Genomic DNA, 21,380 nt, shown 5'->3' on the forward strand with positions numbered 1-21,380 from the left:
CACATATTTAATGTGTGTTTTATTGACAAATAAATCCAACCCCGCCCGATCGCGTAATGGACGTTAGAGGTTCGCCGTTATTAAAGAGCTGCTGAACAGATGCCGTGTGCCTTTACCTGTTTAAAAAGACATTTTATTTTTAAAACAATAAACACTTGATAAACAAAAACCAAATAGCTATGCCGAGATTTTAAACGCCGATAACACACGAAAATTAGAAGAAGGAATAAATACACATTCATTTTGACGCGATGCTATTCTTACCGTCTGTTGAGCAGTAGCTTACCCATAGTGACGTGTAGCATCCTTGCTGGAGTTATGGAGACGGTAATTTCTATAGATCGACGTCTGACCCAGCGGGTCCAAGGGGGCCCCAAGGATTTGACCCCGAAGTTGTGTGTGATGGACAGCTACAGGAACCAGGGGTCGCGCTGCCGGACAGAGCCCTACCTTCCTACGATCATTTTACCTGTTGGAAAAGCCAGGTGAGTAGAATATTACCTTTGTAGGGCCTTGGTTAATTGTTATTCTGCGGTAGTTACTTTCTATTTTATGAAAGTACATCTCTTTAATCATAGAGATCAAAAGTATGTGAAAAAGAAATGTTTTTGATATTTGTGAAAGGTTTGTGTAGATGTATTGATTATTTATTATCAGATGTTCAAAACTTCTGGTAAAAGTCGCAAGTACTTGTAAATCGAATCGAACTTTCAAAACATCTCGTAAGAAATAAATGATTTAGATATGAAAACCCACAGGAGAAACATTTTTTTCACACTTCATTTGTATAATAATACTGCTAGACATCCATTTTCTTAATATTGCTATTACGTTTAATAATTGATTAATATTGCTGATAAAATATCTTTGATGAAAAGTACTTATTTCACCAATACAGACCATGCATCGAAAATCAAAGAATATGGATGAGAATGAACATGAATTTTTTCATTGTGAGCAGAACTCCAGCAACTTGAAGAAAATGAATCAAATATACAGTAATAAATAGATTCGCTCAAATGTTGTCTATAAATAGTTGTACGCAATGACGTACATTCGAACGTTGCAAATTGAATTGTGGTGTTGATGAATACAATTTTTAAAAACTGGAGGAAAGAAGGTTGTGTTAAATGCAGTTGTTATAAATTGTGTTGTCGTTATACAGCACAGTCGATTTGCATAGCGCATACATGTACATTTTAACGCGTGGACAATGTGCACCTGTTGACGGCTTTCAAGAGACAAGGTTGTGATAGCTGCACGGCGAGTGCGAAGAGCGATACTGGTCCAAATTTAAAAACCCTTAACGCTGGATAATAAAATCTTCTTATCGTTCACCATCATTTTGTCTTGCATACATTTACATTAATTATATGGAACATCACAGTAATGTTTGTTGACCATAGACTTGTTCCCATTCCACACGCTGGTCACCAATGTTATATTATTTCAAATCCATTTGTTAAAGTAACAAACAAATCTACGGAACACAACAATCCTGACACCCACACACCGCATAGTTGATTTCAAACACGGACAGCCAAACCAATTTAAATCAGCATTAGATTTTTGTTGGACAAAATAATTGGATCATTCAAAGTTCAAAATTGAAATTAATGTCAAAAGATTCGAAAATTGAATATTGAGTGAGCCACCTGTGGCGTATTTTAATGAAACCTTGGCTTGTAAGATTGAGACAGTGACCAAAAACACATATATTAATATCACCGATATCTTTTTTTCACTGCTAGTAGTACTAGTATCATAAAAATGAATGACTGCTGTTAATTTTCTCTGAAGACTTCGAAACACGTATTAGTATTAGAAATAACCATGAAACGGTTGCTTTGGCAATGCTATGGGATGGGATGAGGATATAATGACTTTGTTGACGCTTTTTGTTATATTTATAAAACGCTTTTATCGTTAGAATTCAATCTGTCGTGTTGGATGTCATTTACAGACCAATTATAACGCGGTTACAGAGCGAGCTTGTCGTAAAAAGGCCACATTTACTCACTTTGTTCAACCAGCTGTGATGGGAAGCCGCTGGGTAGCGGATGTTCATAAGAGGAAGACCGTGTTGCAACGTTAGCTTCAGATCAAAAATCAGTTTGGCACACTACAGGGAAAAAAGCATCCATGAACAGAGAAGGCGCCAAAGATTGGTACATAGGCACACAAGATTAATTTCGGTTACTCTTTCGTCTGCATGATGAGTACTGGTGACCAAAGCTTAGATATAAGCTTTTTGTACATAGTTATAAAAGTGTATTTCATTTTGTCATGTTTTGGTAGGTGCGACACGGCGGATTCTGTGTGGACCACCAAAGATCAGAGAAGCGAAGACCGAGTTTGTTCGGACAATAAGGATATCGAAAGGCGAGGAAACCGAGAACCACTTGATTGCATCAAAGCAGCCAAGTTCAAAAGACGGAGGCATTTTTTTCACAGAGTGAGTACAACCTTAGGCTTGTTGTCTGTTTAGTCTTATAATCAACTTTAGGTTGGAATAGAACTTTTCAACTTCTCTGGTTTTCGTTTAGTTTTTTGGTTTTGTTTTGTTTTGCATCCGCTCGAGATTATTTTCCGCATTTGAGAACTCTGGGTAGAGTAATTAATGCACGTTTGTGAATTAGGTCAATTTGGCCTGTGAGTCCAGGACAAAAAATTATTTGACAAAAGTAGAATGTCGGTTATTGATGGATTAAAATGCCATAAATTTCAGAACTGAACATTTAACTGGTACAATGCCTTCCGCATTTAGTACCTCAGCATGAATTAATTTAGATGTCTATTATTAGATCGAATGCTGCGATATTAGATGTTTCTTTCCATTTTTCTTTCAATGCGAAGTGGTATGTTAAAAAATAAATCAATTTAATTTCATTTTCACAATATGAATGCAATTTCGTTATATAAAATCAAATAAATTTCGTCACCAAGCCCAGTTCTGGCACTTGCAATGAGATATGTGTTTTTTAATTATGTGCCTTAGTTCAGTCAAGTACATTAGAAATGACGGAAGAGGGCTTTTGAGAAGAGGAGCGCGTTGCCTTTAATGGTAACCCAGAATTAAATCTTTTATCCCTTTGCCGCTTTTAAATAAAATGTTTTGATGTGAAATACATTAAAATCTACATAATTCAACTTTTGGCGACACAGTGAATTATCAATGGCTTTGTAGGTATTTTACATCATTATCAGTTAGACCTTTGTCAACTTGCAATAATAGAAAACACCAACTGTCAGCGAGAGAAGTGACAGAGGAAGCCCCCTACAAGTTTGAGTGGACCCTGCAGTGCTCACTGGGACCTAAAATCGTGTCTCTGGCTATCTCTTCACTGTCATGCTGAACTCTAACAATCCGGGTACTTTTGGAATGTACAAAAGTCATTACTAATATTATTTCAACGGTAGTATTTCGTAGCCATTCTGTGAAACGATTTAAAATATCAACGTGGTTGAAGGTCTCATACTGCGGAAAAAAAACATTTGAACCTAATTGTTAGAAGAACAAACATTGGAGTAAGCAAGACCCGGGATAAAGCAATGAAGAAAAAGTTTTTACGAAGCCGGACTTTTGCTTCTAACCAACCAAAAACAAGTTTGATGAAAAAAAGAACTAAAACTGATATTGAAAATATAAGGATACACAGAGAGAAGTCGGAACCTTTGATTTCTAGTCCAAAATCGCCATTTCTTCAATTCCATGCATGGAATACAGTCCACTCTCGGAGGTCTGTTAGAAACAGCCCAAGTATTAGAAGGAAAGAAGATGAAAGCGCAGGGGCTTCCGACGAAACGTTTATGACGGAAAAGTCAAAATATGTGGAGGTAATAAAACAGTAGCTGATATAGTAGTTAAACTCTTCAAAATCGATAAACGTTAATTAGATAGGTTCTAACAAATCAAACCACGAACGATCAAACGGCTGTGTACCGTTCATGTCAGTGCTGTTAACTATGGAGGATGCAAAGTAATTAGGATTTTAAAACAAGTTTGCTTGATTCCTATCTCTCAGTGCTAAGTAATGCATGAGTAAAGAGTACAAAGTCTTTGCAAGGGACTTTAAATAACCAAAAAATTATTTTAATTCTTTTGTATCGTGTACTAATAATTGTTGCCTTTATGTTGCCATGGTATACATGTGCCTTGTATATTGTACGGATACTGTAAACGTACTACATTTGGCTGTGTATTCTGTTTTGGTGGAATCCGGCTTCCGCTAAATCAAGTACACCGTTAAACGCCATGCATAAATACATAAGAATGGTCACATTCAGGAATACGCTAATTCAAATTCACGCCAACTTGTTCAAAAACTGATTTCCCCCATATTCCGTACACGCCAAATATAATACGTTTACAGTATAAAAAATGCACGTTATTATCATTTATTTATAAAGTTGATTCGTCTTTGCAATCAGTTGATTCGGATGTAGACAGGGTAGTACGACCCACAGTCCTCCTTCAGAATTGAAGAACAATATCCACATATTTCAGAACTTAAATTTGAAATGTTTTCTATTTATGCAGAGCTCTTTATCTAAAGGAGATTAATACAGTCTAATAATGGCCCCGACCATCCAGTCCTAATAAGTCATTGAAATTGAAACCAATAATGAATATAACGTTCCTAAATTGCGTGGTACGTACGTTCTATAATTCCTCGGAAAACACTGGTGGAAGGTGGCAAACCTTTAATAAAAGTTCTTGATCTAAGGGATTTCATATACATTCTTAATCAATTTTGACTAATGATTACTCATATTTACACATGTAAGTAATGCAGATGATTAAAATTTAGAATTTTCTTCTATTTATCACATGTCATATTGTATAAACTGTAGAAGGCATAGGACTAATATTATTGGAATATTAAAGCATTTAAAATTTCATCGTTCATAGTGGAAAGTCTTGGATTCAATAAAGTGCCGATGCAATCGTTCTAGTAATCGAATGTTGACGATCCTCTAGATTATTGATAATACCTCTTGATATCTGTTACTAACAATCTGTTTATAAGCTTGATAATGGGAAGGAAGATTGGTCACCTTGAATTACAATTTATTTGACACAATGAAACGTAAATCCCATGAACAGAATGAAGACTGACATCCCCCATTATGCGACTGCCTGGAGCTACCCCCAAGACAACGAATGCTTGATCACAAAATGTTTTAATGCAGAGTAAATTGCAACCTCGTAAACACCTAGTTATGCAACTGGCATATTTCATTACCTCTTAGATAAATATTTCACGGGTTCTTCCTAAAGAAATTCCTTCTTCCTCGGAGACGAGAACAATGCAATGACCAGCACAACAATGTGCAGGAAAAATGAAAACCGTGTGTGATAGTTACTCATTGCCACCCCTCCTCTAAGACAGAAAGGAAAATTAATCTCCTTGTTTTTTCTTCCATGGGACGGTATCAAGCTTAAAAGCGATCGATTGAGCTTATACTTTATGTAATAGCAATGCCTCCTTTAGGCACCCACAACCTTAGAACTGACAGGGGTAACTACGCATTCAACAAAATTATCTTGAATACCCGATGCCCCAGGAATGAATGACGCTATGGGATGAATGTAGCATTAATATAAGAAAATCTATCGATAATTGTGTTAGTTTTATGTATGGGAGGCGATTAAGTCACGGATCTGGACGGGTTCCGTCAGCGGTTCACAAAATCAGTAATAAATCTTGTAACACTTGGCGATTATTTAAATGTCGCTCAGATATATCTTGTCATGCGAATTGATTTAGATTTCCTAATAAATTACACAAATACCAATAATCACCCAAAATGCGCCAGGAGTATGGATGTTGAACACCTAGTTGAAGATTTACAGTCTCTGGTTTCGGAGTTACACACAAAATAAATGGAGGCTGTTGAGCTCATCAGGACGAGAGCTCATTCAAACGAGGAGAGGGACTCTGAATTAATCTTCAAGATGAACAACTGAAATTACACCGATGTGAGAATAAACACTGTCAACAAGGCTGGAGAAGAAGTCGCCACTCTTGTGAAGGCCACAACTGACTGAGAATTTGGACCAAATTTCGGAGATATAGCTGTAATTCTCCGTTGCCGAGGAGGTTTGGGTGACAATAAATACATATCTGCTCAATAAAACGAATTTTTCATTTCGGGATTATTAGGAGACATGAAGATAACAACAGTTTTAATCAAGTTCTCTTTGTTGGACTTTCCCGTATTTGCCGATACCATGCAGAATTGATTTGGAAGTTTACTCACTCAATTGTGGAAGATAAGTTAGTTGATATTTTGTGGAACTGAAGTGCATCTCTAACGTATAATTGCAGATTGTCATTGTTCAAACATAATTATCCATTGTCTAACAATAACATACCAATACTGACCGAGATGATTCCAACTCGAAAATTAATTGAAACCGCAAATGATGACGCCAGATTTTATAGGCGACGCTCGGACGCGCAGTTCGGAAGAAAATTCAGTGATGGTAACATTCTGTGCTTTAATTCAAATCTAAAAAAACGAACGTCATCTTTTTCGGACTATCCAAGAAGACTAAGTGTCAAATCAGACCAAGACTTCCGGAAATTTAGCAGTGGCAGCATTGACGTGTTTTACCAAAGCAGACGATATAGTCGCGATGACGTCATGGAGGCACAAGGATTTACAAAAAGTAAAGTTTATCCAATAACCGAGAGGAAAATATTAGAAAACGTGGATGGGCTTTATTTGTCGAAATCAAAACTGATGAAGACTCGTTCAACAAACAACATTATCTTACCGCCACTGAATTTACGTCTACCAAAAACAACCCGTAAACCCCAGAAACCCAATGGAAAGTCCCTTCGGAGAGTTAGGTCGGAAAATTATGTCATCCCACTTCCGTTTAAGAACAAGATTTTGGTAAGTTTGTATGGATTGTTTTTTTTAGTAATAAAAAAGGCTTTGACAATCAAAAAACATTACGATGTACACTTTGAGTCAGTGACGTTAGTATTGCAGATGTATACAGTAGGTGTTACTTTGTACATTTTACATGCTCTGTATGAGTGTAAATACAAGGTTACATCTAAAATATATCGTAAATTTTGTGTTTTACACCCACCCAAAAAAATTCACAGTATGACATATATTTGTAAATTCCATGTGTCAAACTTAACAGGAATTTATGGTTATCAAATAGTTTCATCTGCTTGAATTAAATGTCAATAACAGAGAAATTTATGCCTAATTTTATACTGTATATTTTGTTTTAATGCAAAACATTTTCCCATAAGGACTTGGAAAGACGTTTATAAAATACACTGTAATACTCGTGGTTGTGATAATTATCATCTATAAAATTCATCTCTTTGCACTTTACGGAAAAAAGTAAATGTAAAAAATTGTAAAAAAAAAATAAAAAAAAAAATAAATTTTTAAAGTGTATGCAAAGAGGATGTGATATACATGATTCCCTTGCAGAAATATATGACATTCATGTATTAAATCATTTTTTTATAGATATTTTCTCTATTGCGGTTATTAAATTTTATATGAAAAAGCAAAACAAACAAAAGCCTTACAGACATACAGGTTACAGGCGCCTGACGTTATAACTTTTTCTTATATATAAAATTAAATATATTTATCCCCTAAACCTAATAATACACCCTTTATAACGCCAGGTGCCTGAGCTACAGGTATATGGAGTAAACTGTATAGTTTTACATTGCTGTGTACTATTATGTATACAATACTAGGGTACTTGTACTTTGTGTCTGCCAATTTTCACGTTTGTTGTGCCGTGTACCAGTTCTTTTCCATGGTCGGTCTGTTGTTTTATTTCCTTCTGTTGACAGAGCACTCAATGTCTCCGTTACAAAACAACCTTATATTTCAATCACTGCAGGTTTCGGGTGTCATAAATCTCTCCTGCACTTTTAACGTAAGACAGTGAATTACTTAAGGTTATGAAAAGTCAGACAGATAGTTAATAAATACAAGAATTATTGTGGTTTTCATACATTATCATGATCATTTCCATTATTTTGATCCCAACGATTTGCACACAAAGAAATATTTCTTGAAGGACGATTTGATTTCATTATTTACGAATCCTTCTTTATTTGACTTCCCCCGTTTAAAGATTGTATGAAGATTTACTGTGCCTTAATGAAATAATGAAACTGTTTAATGGGGGTATTACAAGTGATTTCTGACTTTATTACGAGATGAGAGGAGGGATATGTTTACACAGCTATAAAGACTTATGAATGGGGCATGGAGACAAAAGTACCTCCATTACTGAAGATCACAATTAAATCGACCGATTATTAGTGTTTAGTTTACTGTAGAGATTCAAGTACCAGAGGCTCCTACCCGCCGACAATGGCTTAACTTTCACCATAGCGAAGCCTTTGTACAAAAACCAGCCACAGAAGCTATTCATTTCACTAAAATAATTTTGAGTCACAAGAAGTTGGGAACAGACAGGAAGAAACATGGACATACAGCAAAAGAATTCTATTAATTATCAAAAAGAAAAAACGGAAAAAAGTAATTTGCGAAGAAAAAGCAAAGAAATGCGACCTGATGCTTCCAATGGTGCCATCGTGTCTTCCAAACCGAAACGAGGCTTGGCGCGAATTGCCAGAAGAAAGAGATGGGAACGAGTCTGCGGTCGAATATTAATGTGTAGAGTGTTTCTTTCTCCGAGTCTGAAGATTGATTCCAATGACCATGAGTGGGTTTCTAGATTTACCGTTAGTGTGAGTAAATTCTTCATTTTTCCCATGGGAAGAATCCGATCTCTTGCCTATTCGTATAATTTATGTTTGTAGAAAGTTATTCACAGCTTTAGATCTCTGTTTAGAGTTATGTACATTCGTATGATGGAGTTGACAAGTGATATACCTTTGGAGTGCAGGTAAATTTATCGTTTTCTCCCCTCATCCCCCCAAAAAGGGAAAAGAGCTTTCGATAAGATAACGGAAGTCGCCTCTCCACGGCTTCAAAGCATTCCTGTGATCCAGGGTCAATGCAGATTACCTCTACATGAATTGTGTTTACCTGTTTTAATTTTCTAAGCAAAATCTCGTCTTGTCATGTGGCTTCCACGTTGAATTTATCATATCTGCGCTTTCAATCACAATAGCGTTGTCATTTTGGAACAATGTCGAAATTGAAAGGCGTTGATCTGGTAGAAACGCTTTGTTTGCACTGACCCCACCAGATAACAGAGTTTATATGATGTGATCAGACTAAACAGAAACAAGGCAAATGTCACCCTCTTTACCTGATTCATATTCCCCGCGCCCAGCCACCATGCCCTGCTGCTTTCTACATCAGAAGGTAAGACCAGGGTTTTTCTGCTGCATAGAAATCTTGAAAAGTACGTGATGTATTTCAAACGAAGTTTAAAAAAAGATGACAGTATTAAAACAGCGAGATCAAAAGAAGCAATTGATTCAGTCGTCTCTAAAGAATTGATTCTTTTTTCTTTACAATCGGTCTTGATTTTTCATATGCTTTTTTATTTTAATTTCAATTTCTTTTGTAAAAGGGAAAGAGTATCAAATGCAATACTTTATCTGTTTTTTTTTATTAGATTATTTTTCTTTCAGTTTCTTGTATTTTCATTTGCTTTGCCTCGCTTGTTATTATTTTTAAATTCCCCTATTTTGGAGAAAATGGTAAATAATGAATAAAGCTTAACGGTGGAACAGTTAATCAAAATCTGATGTGTAATTGCTGTTGTGTATTTTAATATTTCAAATTTAATATACTGCCAAGGTAAAAGTACCAATGCTGTCAGCAAAATATGGTAAAATTTGTCGTCGATAAAATCAATTTTTAAATATTAAAAGCCCTATAGCAAGGTCTGCAATAGACATGTCGTGTATCATATTTCAATTTACTGCAAGGATGTCATCAATATTAGGTTAACTAGACAAAAGTTCCCCTCTTAAGGTTTGTGGTGTTTATCATAAACATTTTGGAATATTCTGCCTCAATAAGATCATAAATATTGAGGAAATGATTAGCTTTCTTTTACAATACAATGTGCCTTATAGTTAACTGGTGACGTTATATGCTTACAAAATGTTAGACTTTGTGTTTTGTAACAAACGTACATAGACCCACAGCACATAAAATTGAAGTTGTAAATCACGCACAAGTTGACCAACTTCATATCTTTCTATGCAAATATTTACTTAGTTGCAAATTTTGGGTCGCACGCTTCAACGTTTAACATAATTAAAAAGTTGAAGAAGTAGCATATTGCTGTCGGTGTAATTCGATAAATTTCATATTCATCAAAGAATTTTGCTGTTATTTGTTATTTTAGTTTGGTGGTCTTCTTGCATTCATAGGGCTTAGCTACTGAGAAGCCCAGCGATAATTTGTATAGCCTACTAGATTCATTGGAGTAATTGTGGGCTTTGAAATGAAATGTCAATATGGCAAAGAATATTCATTGAATAGTGAAATAGAATAAATCTATTTCATTTATCCAATTTTGTAGAAAAGACTAAGGTTTCTTTTTTTGTATAGAAGCTAGTTACGAGAGATACTACTGGGCAACTTTGATAGATAGTAGTCAGTCTCCATGGAAGGCTGTCGGAGAAAGAATAGACCAAAGCACTAGTGAAATATTAATATTTGAAGTTTTCTACACACGCAAACACCCCGTTACCGCACCTGTCGACTTTAATTTTGCTGGACACAAAAACTTAGTTTGATAATGGAGTTAAAAGGTTCTTTAGTGTTTTGTGTGCAGACTGGAAGAGCTTAAAAACATCTGGTGTCTTTACGTTGGTGAGTAACGCTGAGTGAGGTTTTTGCATGGAGGAACTCTTAGACGTTGAAAAGAAAGGGATTAATCATGGATCTGTTCGAACGAATTTTATCATCTCCCAAGGACTACCCAATCCCTCCCCTCAAAATAAAAGAAAAAATCAACAACATGTACACAGCATACAGTCTTGATGGTTCATCCGGGCCGATGGATCACAACTTCCTAAAGGAGCCCGAAGAGAACCACTCGGCCGTAAAAAGGAGATACAGGAAGCGTAACTATATAGCATCTCCAAATTTGCGGAAACCTAGGCTTGAACCAATACGGTTCTTTCATATTCCTGCGAATTTGCAGTGGATATATGATAGGGCGAAAGAAAAGCAGTCGGTGAAAGATGCTCTAAGAAAGCGGCGATTTAAGAGGAAAAAAGAGAAAACGATAGAGACAGTCGTAATACAAGTGATAGAGATTCCAGAACCCGACTTAACTCCCAAAAATGTTGTTGAGGTAAAGAAAGAAGGAATGGTGTTAGTACTAGGACACTTCATGTAGAAAGCATAATTAGTGTACGATTTGTTTTCCCAGTAGAAGGCTGTTGTACAAACCGAGGTACAAGATTATGGTACAAACTGTGATACTGAATGTTGTACAAACTGTGTACGAGTGGAACAAACTTTAGTAAGACTTGTACAAACTCTAGTACATTGCACGAGATTGGTGTACAAATTGTATTACGAGAAACAAGTTGCAGTACGAGGCTGTTGTAAAATTCGTAACAATTGTTATTCTATTTTTGGTTCGTTAGATAATTGTATTTTTTTTATTTGCTTGCAGCCACTGGTTAGATTCAGGCGTGCCGTGAAGACGATACAAGTTTTATTGAAGGCGACCCTCACCAACTCACAGGGCCAGCGCCATGATCTCCTCTCCTGGGCACACCAAGACACCAGCTCTTCAAAGAGGGAGTACGAGATGTTTGGTCTCACCTTTGACCCCGGGGACTTCAGAGCCAAAAAGGAGGTAGAATTCATGTAATAGTACACGTATTGTAAATTCTAAAAAAAACGTTTAAGGACTTAAACAATAACAATTCGGACAGTGGAATTGCTAAGTGAAGTTGTTCCTGTGAATTCCATCGTCAAAAAAGCTAGAAATACGTTAATCTTACTTATCTTTCTTTTTAATTACAGACTATTTTAAGTAATGAGGCAAAAGCTATTTTATCCATGGAGCCTGAACGAAGGACCGAGGAACAACTAAAGGTGGCGCTGCTAGCGCTGAATCAGGCAGTGGAGGCGTTCAGCGAGTTCCCGATCACCATGCAGAAGTCGCTCGTGAGGGTCGGCTGGTATGAACAGTGAGTAAACGTAGATTGTCTCTGATCCACAACAAAGGCTGCTCATCTATTTAAAATACCACTTCCATTGTCAGTTTGTCAACATAAAGGTTGAACACGGTGATTGGTTTATTGAAATCTTTTCATAAGTGTTTATAAAAGGATTCCAGAGAAATAATAATGCGAGATTCGTTTATAGCTTCTCATTTTATCGTTAAGCAAACAAACGGATTTTTAATTATTTCCCTGTGTTTAAACAGACATCAGTAACGCGTTTGCGATGAAGAAATGTCATCATTGCATAATGTTTGAATGGCAGTATATCACGATCCTCCTTTGAACATGCCCATTCTCTTTTGTTGCAGTTTTGAAGACAAACGAGTCATCATAAGACAGGGTCACATGGCAGACAATTTTTACTTCATATTATCTGGGACAGGTACACATTCTTTCTATCAATGAGTACTCCATTAATACTTACCAATGCATGTGGTATTTTGGTAATACGGAACCAGTGTTCATACTTTTGAAGCAGGGGAAAAAACTAATATTTAGGAACATGCATATAGCATATACGAAATGAAAATCATTTTTAAAAATCAAGACCTTCGTTCTCATTTTTTAAACTTCGGAGCATTAAATCAGGAAAAAAATTATTTTAAAAATATCATTTTGCAAGCTATTTTATTTATCCTAGATATATTCACGCATTTTTTGAATCTTTCAAAAACCAATGCATGTGGTATGGTGGTAATAAAGAACTTGTGTTCTTACTTTTGAACTAGGAAAAGAATTAATATTTAGGAATGTACATAACTATACGTAATGAAAATCAGTAAGTAAAAAAAATCCAAGCTGTTTTTTTTATCTTGAAGAAGAAATATACACATGACATCTTTAACGTTTACTTGTAGCTGTTGTCACCATCCTACAGACTGACACTGAGTCAGGGGACCAGGTGGTACGAACGGCCGCTGTCCTAAAAAAGGGGAACAGTTTTGGGGTGAGTACATATCGTTATTACAAAATTCGTAGACAATTTTGTAAACTGAAATATTAAGGATATTTTTGCTGCATACTTAGGAAGAGTTTTTTTCTTCTTAAAATAGCATTAAAAAAAACAAATGCTGATTTGAATCGATGACAGTATTTGCGTATTTCCTCCACTAGAAAAATGTTTTGCTAGAACCTGCACAATGATTCGAAACCATTTTATTTGTGGCCACGCCTGTCGTGATACAGGTTTCTTTCAATTAATCTATCATCCACTTCTAAGGTCTTACCAAAATACTTTCAACTTACGCTTCTATAAACGAGTGATTTGCAAACGATCCGTTGCTATCATTGTCACATGCCGCGGCCAAATGATGTCGGTATGCTGACAATGGGCCTTGGTTTGAAACAACGGTTTATCTGCTGAAGGGTTATCGCGAACAGAACGAAAAAAGCAAACAAACAAACTGCACAATATGTAACTTAATTAACTGTACTAGTCATCGTAGTATTTCTATGAAACAGTATTTGAGTTTTACTATTTGATAATTTGTCAGAGAAAGGACGTAACATTTTTTTTATAAGAAAATGACGTTTTGGTTCACACCATTTATCATATCTGGTGATGTCGCATCAGATCTCGCATTTATAAAGAGACCTTGAAAATATATGTATTTTTCATTGATGGGTTGAATGATAAAAGAACAGTTTAAAATGTCATTGTTAGGATCGAATGAAATTAAGACGGAGAATGTCAGATGCCGTAACATCAAAGACACGCAAATATCTGATTTATAAGAAGGTGAATTAAAGTTCAATAACACATCTATTGGTTTTTAAAACATTTTAAACAAGTCACAGAAGAATCATTGAGAGTAAATTAAGATTTCAATACCAAAGTCTAGTTCCGTTTATGAGGTCGGTACGATATACCGTCGCCGGGCGTTATTTACAATAAGGAACATTTTACGATGACAGTTTTAATTACCACTTGTAAAAGAGTTTTCTTGGCCGCTATTGATGAACAGTATTAGAACCCTGCCTATCATCCGGTATGCTGTGTATAGAATAAAGTATCTACGCATAATGCTGCTTATTTGCGTTTCAATATCATTTGAAAGCAAATGCCACATGCAGAGCAAGATTTGCATTGTTACTAAGATTTTCTGGAGTTACCGTGGAAGACGAAAAAGATTGCTGCTTTAAGCCTATCGATCAAAACGGAAACTATACTAGTTAGTATTTTCCCTCTGTAGAGCTCTATCATTGATTGAGCACACCTCTCCTTGCAGGAACTGGCGCTTATGCACGCTGCTAAACGGAGCGCCACTGTCACATGCAAAAATAGCGTGGAACTTTTAGCAGTGGGACGTGAGGATTTCGTGGATATATTCATGCCCATGGATAAAGACCAAGAACCGGAGCACATCCGCTTCCTACGGACAGTCCAACTCCTGAGAGGCTGGCCCATCGAACGGCTTCCGTATCACGACCCCAAGATCTGTTGCTTCACTTATTTCAGGTTTGTATTGTATGTGGGTCAAGGATCATGGAACAATCTTTATAGATTCAAATAAAAATTTCAATTACTAGTAATCATAAATGCTTTCTGAGCATAAACTGATTCTTAAAATGTGCAGTTAAAAGAATTGAATATTTATAATATCTATAGCAGTATTTGAAATTTTAATGAATATTTGTTTTTGTAATGATAAACTTTTTAGACAAGGTAAAAATTGTGATTAATTGAAGTCTAAAGACGGCTTTAAAATTCTGGGAGCAGGTTAACGACAAGTTAATTTTCGATTGGACATGAAGCATTGATATTTTTTCAATGAATATTGTTGAAACTTGTCATTCGTTTCATTCCATTTTTAGGCATATATTAAAATAAATCTCTCTCTCTCTCTCTCTCTCTCTCTCTCTCTCTCTCTCTCTCTCTCTCTCTCTCTCGTGCAAAAGTCATGTAAGTACCGCAGTTGTTCTCTCTAACCTCTAACGAACGTACCCACAAAACCATAAAGAAATAAATAGCGTGACCATATTTATTTACAGAAGGGGCCTCCTGCTGTGTAAGGACAGTAACATCAGTGAGTGGGTCTATATCATCAAGACAGGATCCTGTAGAGTACTCAAATCACTCCATTCAGCTAAACCGAATATACCAGGACTGCCAGCCAATCAACAAATAGCTAAGTCCCTGTTACGTAAGTGAAACCATCAATAAGCATGCAAATTTTATCGCAGGGTTCTAGTAAAATACTTGTTTTAAACACTGTTCTCTCGGCGTTGGTATAAGTCATGTATTATTCAAGGCACTTGAGCTTCATTTTAATTTATGATTGATTTACCAGTGAAAAGTTGATGGTACACTTGTGACGTCATAAATTACAAAATATTTACTGATTGTTAGTTAATTTTACATAAATTATTTATTAAAAGATTAACTAATTTTTTAAAACAATAAGACAAAACCTATAACTCCGAAACAAAAACCCTTTAATGAACATAAGAATGATTATTTTTTGAAACATAATATATACAAACCAGACGATGTTAAGAATTTTAGTTTACTGTCGTTTGTTTTACGTACATTTTATGAGCGGTGAATTTAAATGAAAGTTGCAGAAAATCCTTTTAACATAATTTCATTTGCACCACGATAATGATAAATTTCAATCTCAAACTTGCAAAAGCATTTAATTTTTTGGACTTTACAAAATATCAAAGCAACACAGAATTCAATAATTACCGCCTTTATAAATTAACAGACGCATCAAAGCGGAAACCTATTGGATTTCGCAAACAGACAATTTTGATTATATTAGTTTCAATAACATTTTACGCGAAACACGGTAAAAAATCAATCCGTCTGCAACTGTTAGATAATTTGGCATATCAATAATAATCATAATGAAAAGATTAATCAATAGTTTCATATTTTCAATGAGTTTGTTTTATCTTAGATGAAAAAAGAGCCAAAGAAAACTGGATTCTGAAGTTTTTTTTATCAATACACACACGAGTTTTTTTTTTCACTCTTATCTTATTTTAACTGTTATTTTTGGGAGTTGATTTTAATCAACTTTCCTATGCAGTTACTCTGGCAAACCGGAAATGAAACAGTGTTTGGACCTCAAGACAAATCACCACCGCTGACAAGACTTCGTACTTAAAAATAATATAGATTTTCAATCAGGGCTTAATTGACCCTTTTTGGTACAGGGTCCTGTACCCTTTCAATTGGGGATTTTTCGTCGAAATATTGTTTTTTTGGGAAAAATATTTAAACAAATATGGCTAAATCTAGTTAGCAAAAAAACCCAAAAATTCTATACAGATTTCTTAGTTTCTAACTGCATATTACATATATAATCATTAAATTAATGTTTGCATCATAATAAAACACAATTAACAGAACATTCAGATATTTTAATTGACATACATAAGGATGTCTCACTTAGCAGTTACAAATTCAGCATCCTATATCTTTTATAGCACAATACGACACAGTTACTTTATTGAGAATTTATCAATTAGATTTTGGAAAAAACAGTCAATTTTCCATTAGGAGTGGATCCTTTTACAAGACCTGCATGCAAGAAATATTATGCCCTGTCAATTAATGTATCCAGAAGCATTGCTCTTCAAGGAAACTTATTCATAAATATCTTGAAAATAGTCAGATTTTAAATGGTACGAACAATTTAGATATTTTTGTGGTCTTATGTATTTCTACGCCAGAGTTCAATATTGCTTGGATACAATTATTTAGACATATTTCGATTACAGATACGAATTTGATGGCGTTTATTCAGTCTTTAAATATTACACACCAAGATTCATGTGGGGTTTTCCGTTTTTCCGTCTATACATGTAGCTCGGAATTGCATTGGAAAAGTCCGAAAATTCATATTAGAACTACATGTATTATACCAAATTGTCCAGATATTTTGTATTATGACTCCGTGAAGCTGATTTAATTATGCCTATTTTTGCTGAGGTGAGCGATGTGGCCCATGGGCCTCTTGTTTTTCTGAGTTTACTTTATTTTATTTAGCTTGCAACTGTTATTTTATCTCCGTCTGTAACAGTTATTTTCCCTCCGATTGTTACTAGCATTTGTCATCAATATTTGTTTTCTTTTGTCTGAAACTGTTTTTTCGTACAAATGTATTCAATCTGTAACCGTTATTTTGTACAAATATAATCAGTCTGTAACTGTTATTTCGTACGAATGTAATCAGTATGTAACTCTTATTTTCAGGACTCCCTCCGATATCTCCACCGAAGTCCTCCAAGACATCGTCCTCCTCATCTACCTCCTCCTCGGACAAATCCCCGCGGTCCGACTCCTCGTGTGGGACGCCCCGCCCATCCAAGCAAAAGTGCACCATACAGCACCTCTCTGACATACTTCACAAACCATATCCAGAGGGTAGGTCATGGTCACTTTTATTTCAGGGTCTTCAACACTCTGCTCATCTAACATAATTTTACTTTTATGAAATATACGCATTGTAATCTGAATAGTAATTGAAATGTTTACAATGTCAGCCAAAGTTGCAGGGCACATATGCATCTTTTATATAAGTCTAAAATTGGAATGAGATTTGTCTTTCTTGTTTGAGGGTCTGTGACATTTAACAAAAGAAAAACATAAGATAGCAAAGCTAGTGGTGTACGGCAAGAGTATATTTACCCCCTGTTAAACAATCAAAGTAATACTGGACTAGGATACGTCTAGTTTTGAAGATAACGCGTTTACATATCTATATAGTTCGATTCAGTTGCTGATATTGATGAACATCTATATGTCCTATATGACTAGTGTACAAATGACGCCACCACATGTATTTTTGTGATTGTAAACTTATGATTGAACAAGATTCGATTAAAATAGTACAAATGCATCGTACTTTTCAGATTCAGCAGAGCAGGAAGAGCACCAGCGGTTGTTAGATTCTATCTTCTCCCAGAAACACTCCTACATATCTAAATGGGGAAAGGTGAGAGTGTTACTAAGTCATTAAACGGTTCTTCTAACGGTACATCGATACAAAGTGCTTTATACTTCATTTATTATCGATGCTGTAACGGGAGTAAATCCGTCTAAGGTTTATAAGCCTTGAAAGTAATTATGTCGTATATCTTTTGTGTGTATTTTAAATACTAGTATGCCAAATATAGACCAAATAAAGTAGATGTACCTTGAAAGGTTAACTTTTCCTATTTTGCACTGTTAGACTCTGTTAAAAACAATATTATCACCAAGACAAGCATGATGCTGTCTTTGGAATGAATCTATTAAAAAAGGATTTCTTTTGCATAAATATTTTTGAAATTTTTTTAGTAATTATATTGTATATTACAATGTAGAAATCGAACAAAATTGGATTTGATATACCGTACTTTATGCATAGTCTTAGTAAAATGCTAGCCAAAAGAGAATGGCAGTGACATTAAAATAGGATCCTAAATACCTTAAAATAAGTCAATATCAATAATCAAAAATTAATTTGGATTTGTTTATGAAGAAGAATTTATATAGATATAAATAATGGTTGTATTTTTAGTACGTTTTATTACCGACAATTTTCTACTTACAAAGTAACTTACTGCAAAGTAATATGGCTTAATGATCAAATTAATGAGTTCATTTACACGCGAATTTTTTTTTAGGTGAGATTAAATAGAATTTGGATGCAATTCAAAATAATTCTACTTGACCGTTAAAAATTTGACATCTGTTAACACCTGAACTGCAATTCAAAATCCTAACCACAATAGATTTTCTTGTTAAATAATAAGTTTTTGATTTGCATTCAGGTTTTTAAAAAATACGTTAATAATAATGACAGTTACCTAATTCATTACTTTAGTGACCTAATTTTTTTTTTTGATTGACAGCGAACTTCTCCAAAACTGTCTCCGTCCGAGAGTGCCCTAAAACGTCATCGGCCCGATACGGTGTACGTACAGATACAGAAGCTAGGACCCAAGGAAACGTTTGTAAGTCATCTTAACGGGTTAATACTGATACCGTTTGTGTGTATATATAACAAAGTGACCAAAAAACTTTGCAAGTTTTGAAGTACTGATATGTTTTATGTACATATACAAACGTCAGATCCGAAAAGTTATCCTAAAAAGAACCCATCAGAGATCTATTGAAAATTATTCTCACTATACAAAGCATGCACGGATCAAGACGAAGGGGTGTGGGGTCGGGAGTTCAGACCACCTCCTCCGTAGAATATTCAAATTTAATAAATTCACATAATAAATCCCTGAAAACAGGCCTTGGACTCCCCCACTTCAAAAAACTAAATTATCCCTCACCACCCCCCCCCCCCCCCCCCCCCAAAAAAAAATTCTGGATCCGCGCATGCAAAGCACGTTTTCGTCGTGACTATTGAAATTCTTCTCTTTTCCTACTGAAGGGAGTTGAACAGGTGGCCTTTGGTCGAATAGGAAAGACAACGAGCACCATTCTTGTATCTGAAGGAGCAGAGTGTATTCTCATCAACAGGAAATTTTTCCAACAATACCTGACGGATGAAGTCGCCAAGAGAATACGACGAACTGTAAGCTATCAATTTGCACATAGATGTACAACCATGATTTTTAATACAGCTAGTATATGTTCTTATCAAAGTAGTGTAAAGCAACATCTGTTATACCATTACAATAATTAATTTTATTTGCTAATTCAAGTTTGAAAAAAATCACACAATTCAAATAATGTCATAAATCAGCTTGACACAAATTTTATAAATTGTGATATATATTTTATCATCTAGTGTCATCAGGCACGTAGCTTTACAGTATCTATAGTTTTTACCTGTTTTTTTTTCAAATGACAGACATACTGTAACTATAAATTACAGTTGAAAACCAGTGCTTTTAAAAGTTGAACATACACAGACCTGATGTGGTTTTACATTGACAGTTGCAGCCCATTCCGTCAGAGGAGAGTCTACAACAGAAGCTACAGGACAACACGAACTGGGAGGCGTACAAAGCCTTGACGGTGGTCAACCACATGGTGCAGCACAAGGCCCACGGCGACTCCCAGTTCTATTGAGTCAATCCGGGAATCCGGGAGTTTACTTTGAAAGTTTTACATTTTATATTCAAATTGTGCCAAGTGTCAAACTGCGAATTTTGAAATTAATTACGAAATTTACAATATGACAGCTAGTTGTTATACTAGACAGACGAAAGGGAGATAGGGATGTCTTATTGAGCAATAGATTGGCTATATGCAGGTGTTTCTTGCATGATGAATGCATTAAGGCCTTTGTTGTTTCTGTTTTGTCTAAATGACAAAATTACATCCGTCCAAGTTATTTTTATGTAGTTATTTATAAAAAAATATGTGCAGACACATTGATCTGCTGATGTATTGTCTTTCTGTAGATAAATTCAAATACCATGATAAACATGTGCATCAAACACTACACATGTGAGAAAGTGCAATATTTTCAAATAAACAATAAACGATTGCGAAAACTTTTTTTGTCTTATTTGCCTCAGTTCGAATTATACAGTTTTTTAGTGTTCATAGGCTATGAATTTATTGTCATCCCCTACAAAAACCAATTGAAAATTAGATGTTAATTAGCTTTAGCTATGTTTCGTATGAAATGACACTGATAAATTATTCAATGGTAAATCGACTAATTTCCAAAAGATGTTTGTTGAAGAATATAAAAGAAATAAAATAAACTCACAGAATTTCTTGGAAAAATAAGGAACTTCTTGGAAAAACGTTATACGGGGCTATTAGGTATAGCAAAAATAATATTAATGTATTAATAAATATAATATTTATGTTAATTATCTGAGAGGCCCTTTTTTGTTTGTTTTGGCATTTTCATATTTTTTATGTAAAGTCATCGGTCATACTTTATCTCATAAAAACCTACATAATTTACACCATAAACATCATTCATTTAAACATGGCCACTAAATTGCAACTTGTGGAATTTAATTAAATCTAAGATGTGGATAGATATTTGCTCAAAACATCATAGATACTAAAATGTTGAAAATCTTGAGAAAAAAGATTTTTAGTGTGTTTTTTTCTAGATACTATGGATATTATGAACTCTTTCAAGATCACAATATAGTTGTTTTCTTATATTTTATTAATAAGGATATATCTTGAATAGTGATGGTATTGTGTGACAGACTGTAAGCAGAATAGAAAAGGCAAATAAAGAATGACCTCCTCCAAAAAAAAAATGATAATAAAAATCAAAT

The 21,380-nt window shown here is 35.0% G+C and overlaps 1 protein-coding gene across 7 annotated transcripts; it reads left to right on the top strand.

The window, feature by feature from the left end:
- Positions 1-98: 98 nt before the first annotated feature.
- On the top strand, positions 99-20,631 carry LOC128156312 (cyclic nucleotide-binding domain-containing protein 2-like). Of its 7 annotated transcripts, none has more exons than XM_052818403.1 (13): positions 99-485; positions 2,299-2,455; positions 11,618-11,803; positions 11,974-12,140; positions 12,485-12,558; positions 13,034-13,122; positions 14,405-14,634; positions 15,168-15,319; positions 17,380-17,550; positions 18,039-18,121; positions 19,023-19,124; positions 19,556-19,699; positions 20,065-20,631. In XM_052818403.1, exons 1-13 carry the CDS (start codon positions 319-321, stop codon positions 20,197-20,199), a joined length of 1,857 nt encoding a protein of 618 aa, XP_052674363.1. In that variant the 5' UTR covers positions 99-318; the 3' UTR covers positions 20,200-20,631. The 7 variants fall into 7 exon arrangements, with proteins under 7 accessions (XP_052674363.1, XP_052674366.1, XP_052674364.1 ...); XM_052818406.1 differs by lacking the exon at positions 99-485 and adding an exon at positions 1,896-2,168; XM_052818404.1 differs by lacking the exons at positions 99-485; positions 2,299-2,455 and adding an exon at positions 3,297-3,837.
- Positions 20,632-21,380: the final 749 nt, after the last annotated feature.

The sequence above is a fragment of the Crassostrea angulata genome, chromosome 7 (genome assembly GCF_025612915.1).
Source record: "Crassostrea angulata isolate pt1a10 chromosome 7, ASM2561291v2, whole genome shotgun sequence".
NCBI lineage: Eukaryota > Metazoa > Mollusca > Bivalvia > Ostreida > Ostreidae > Magallana > Magallana angulata.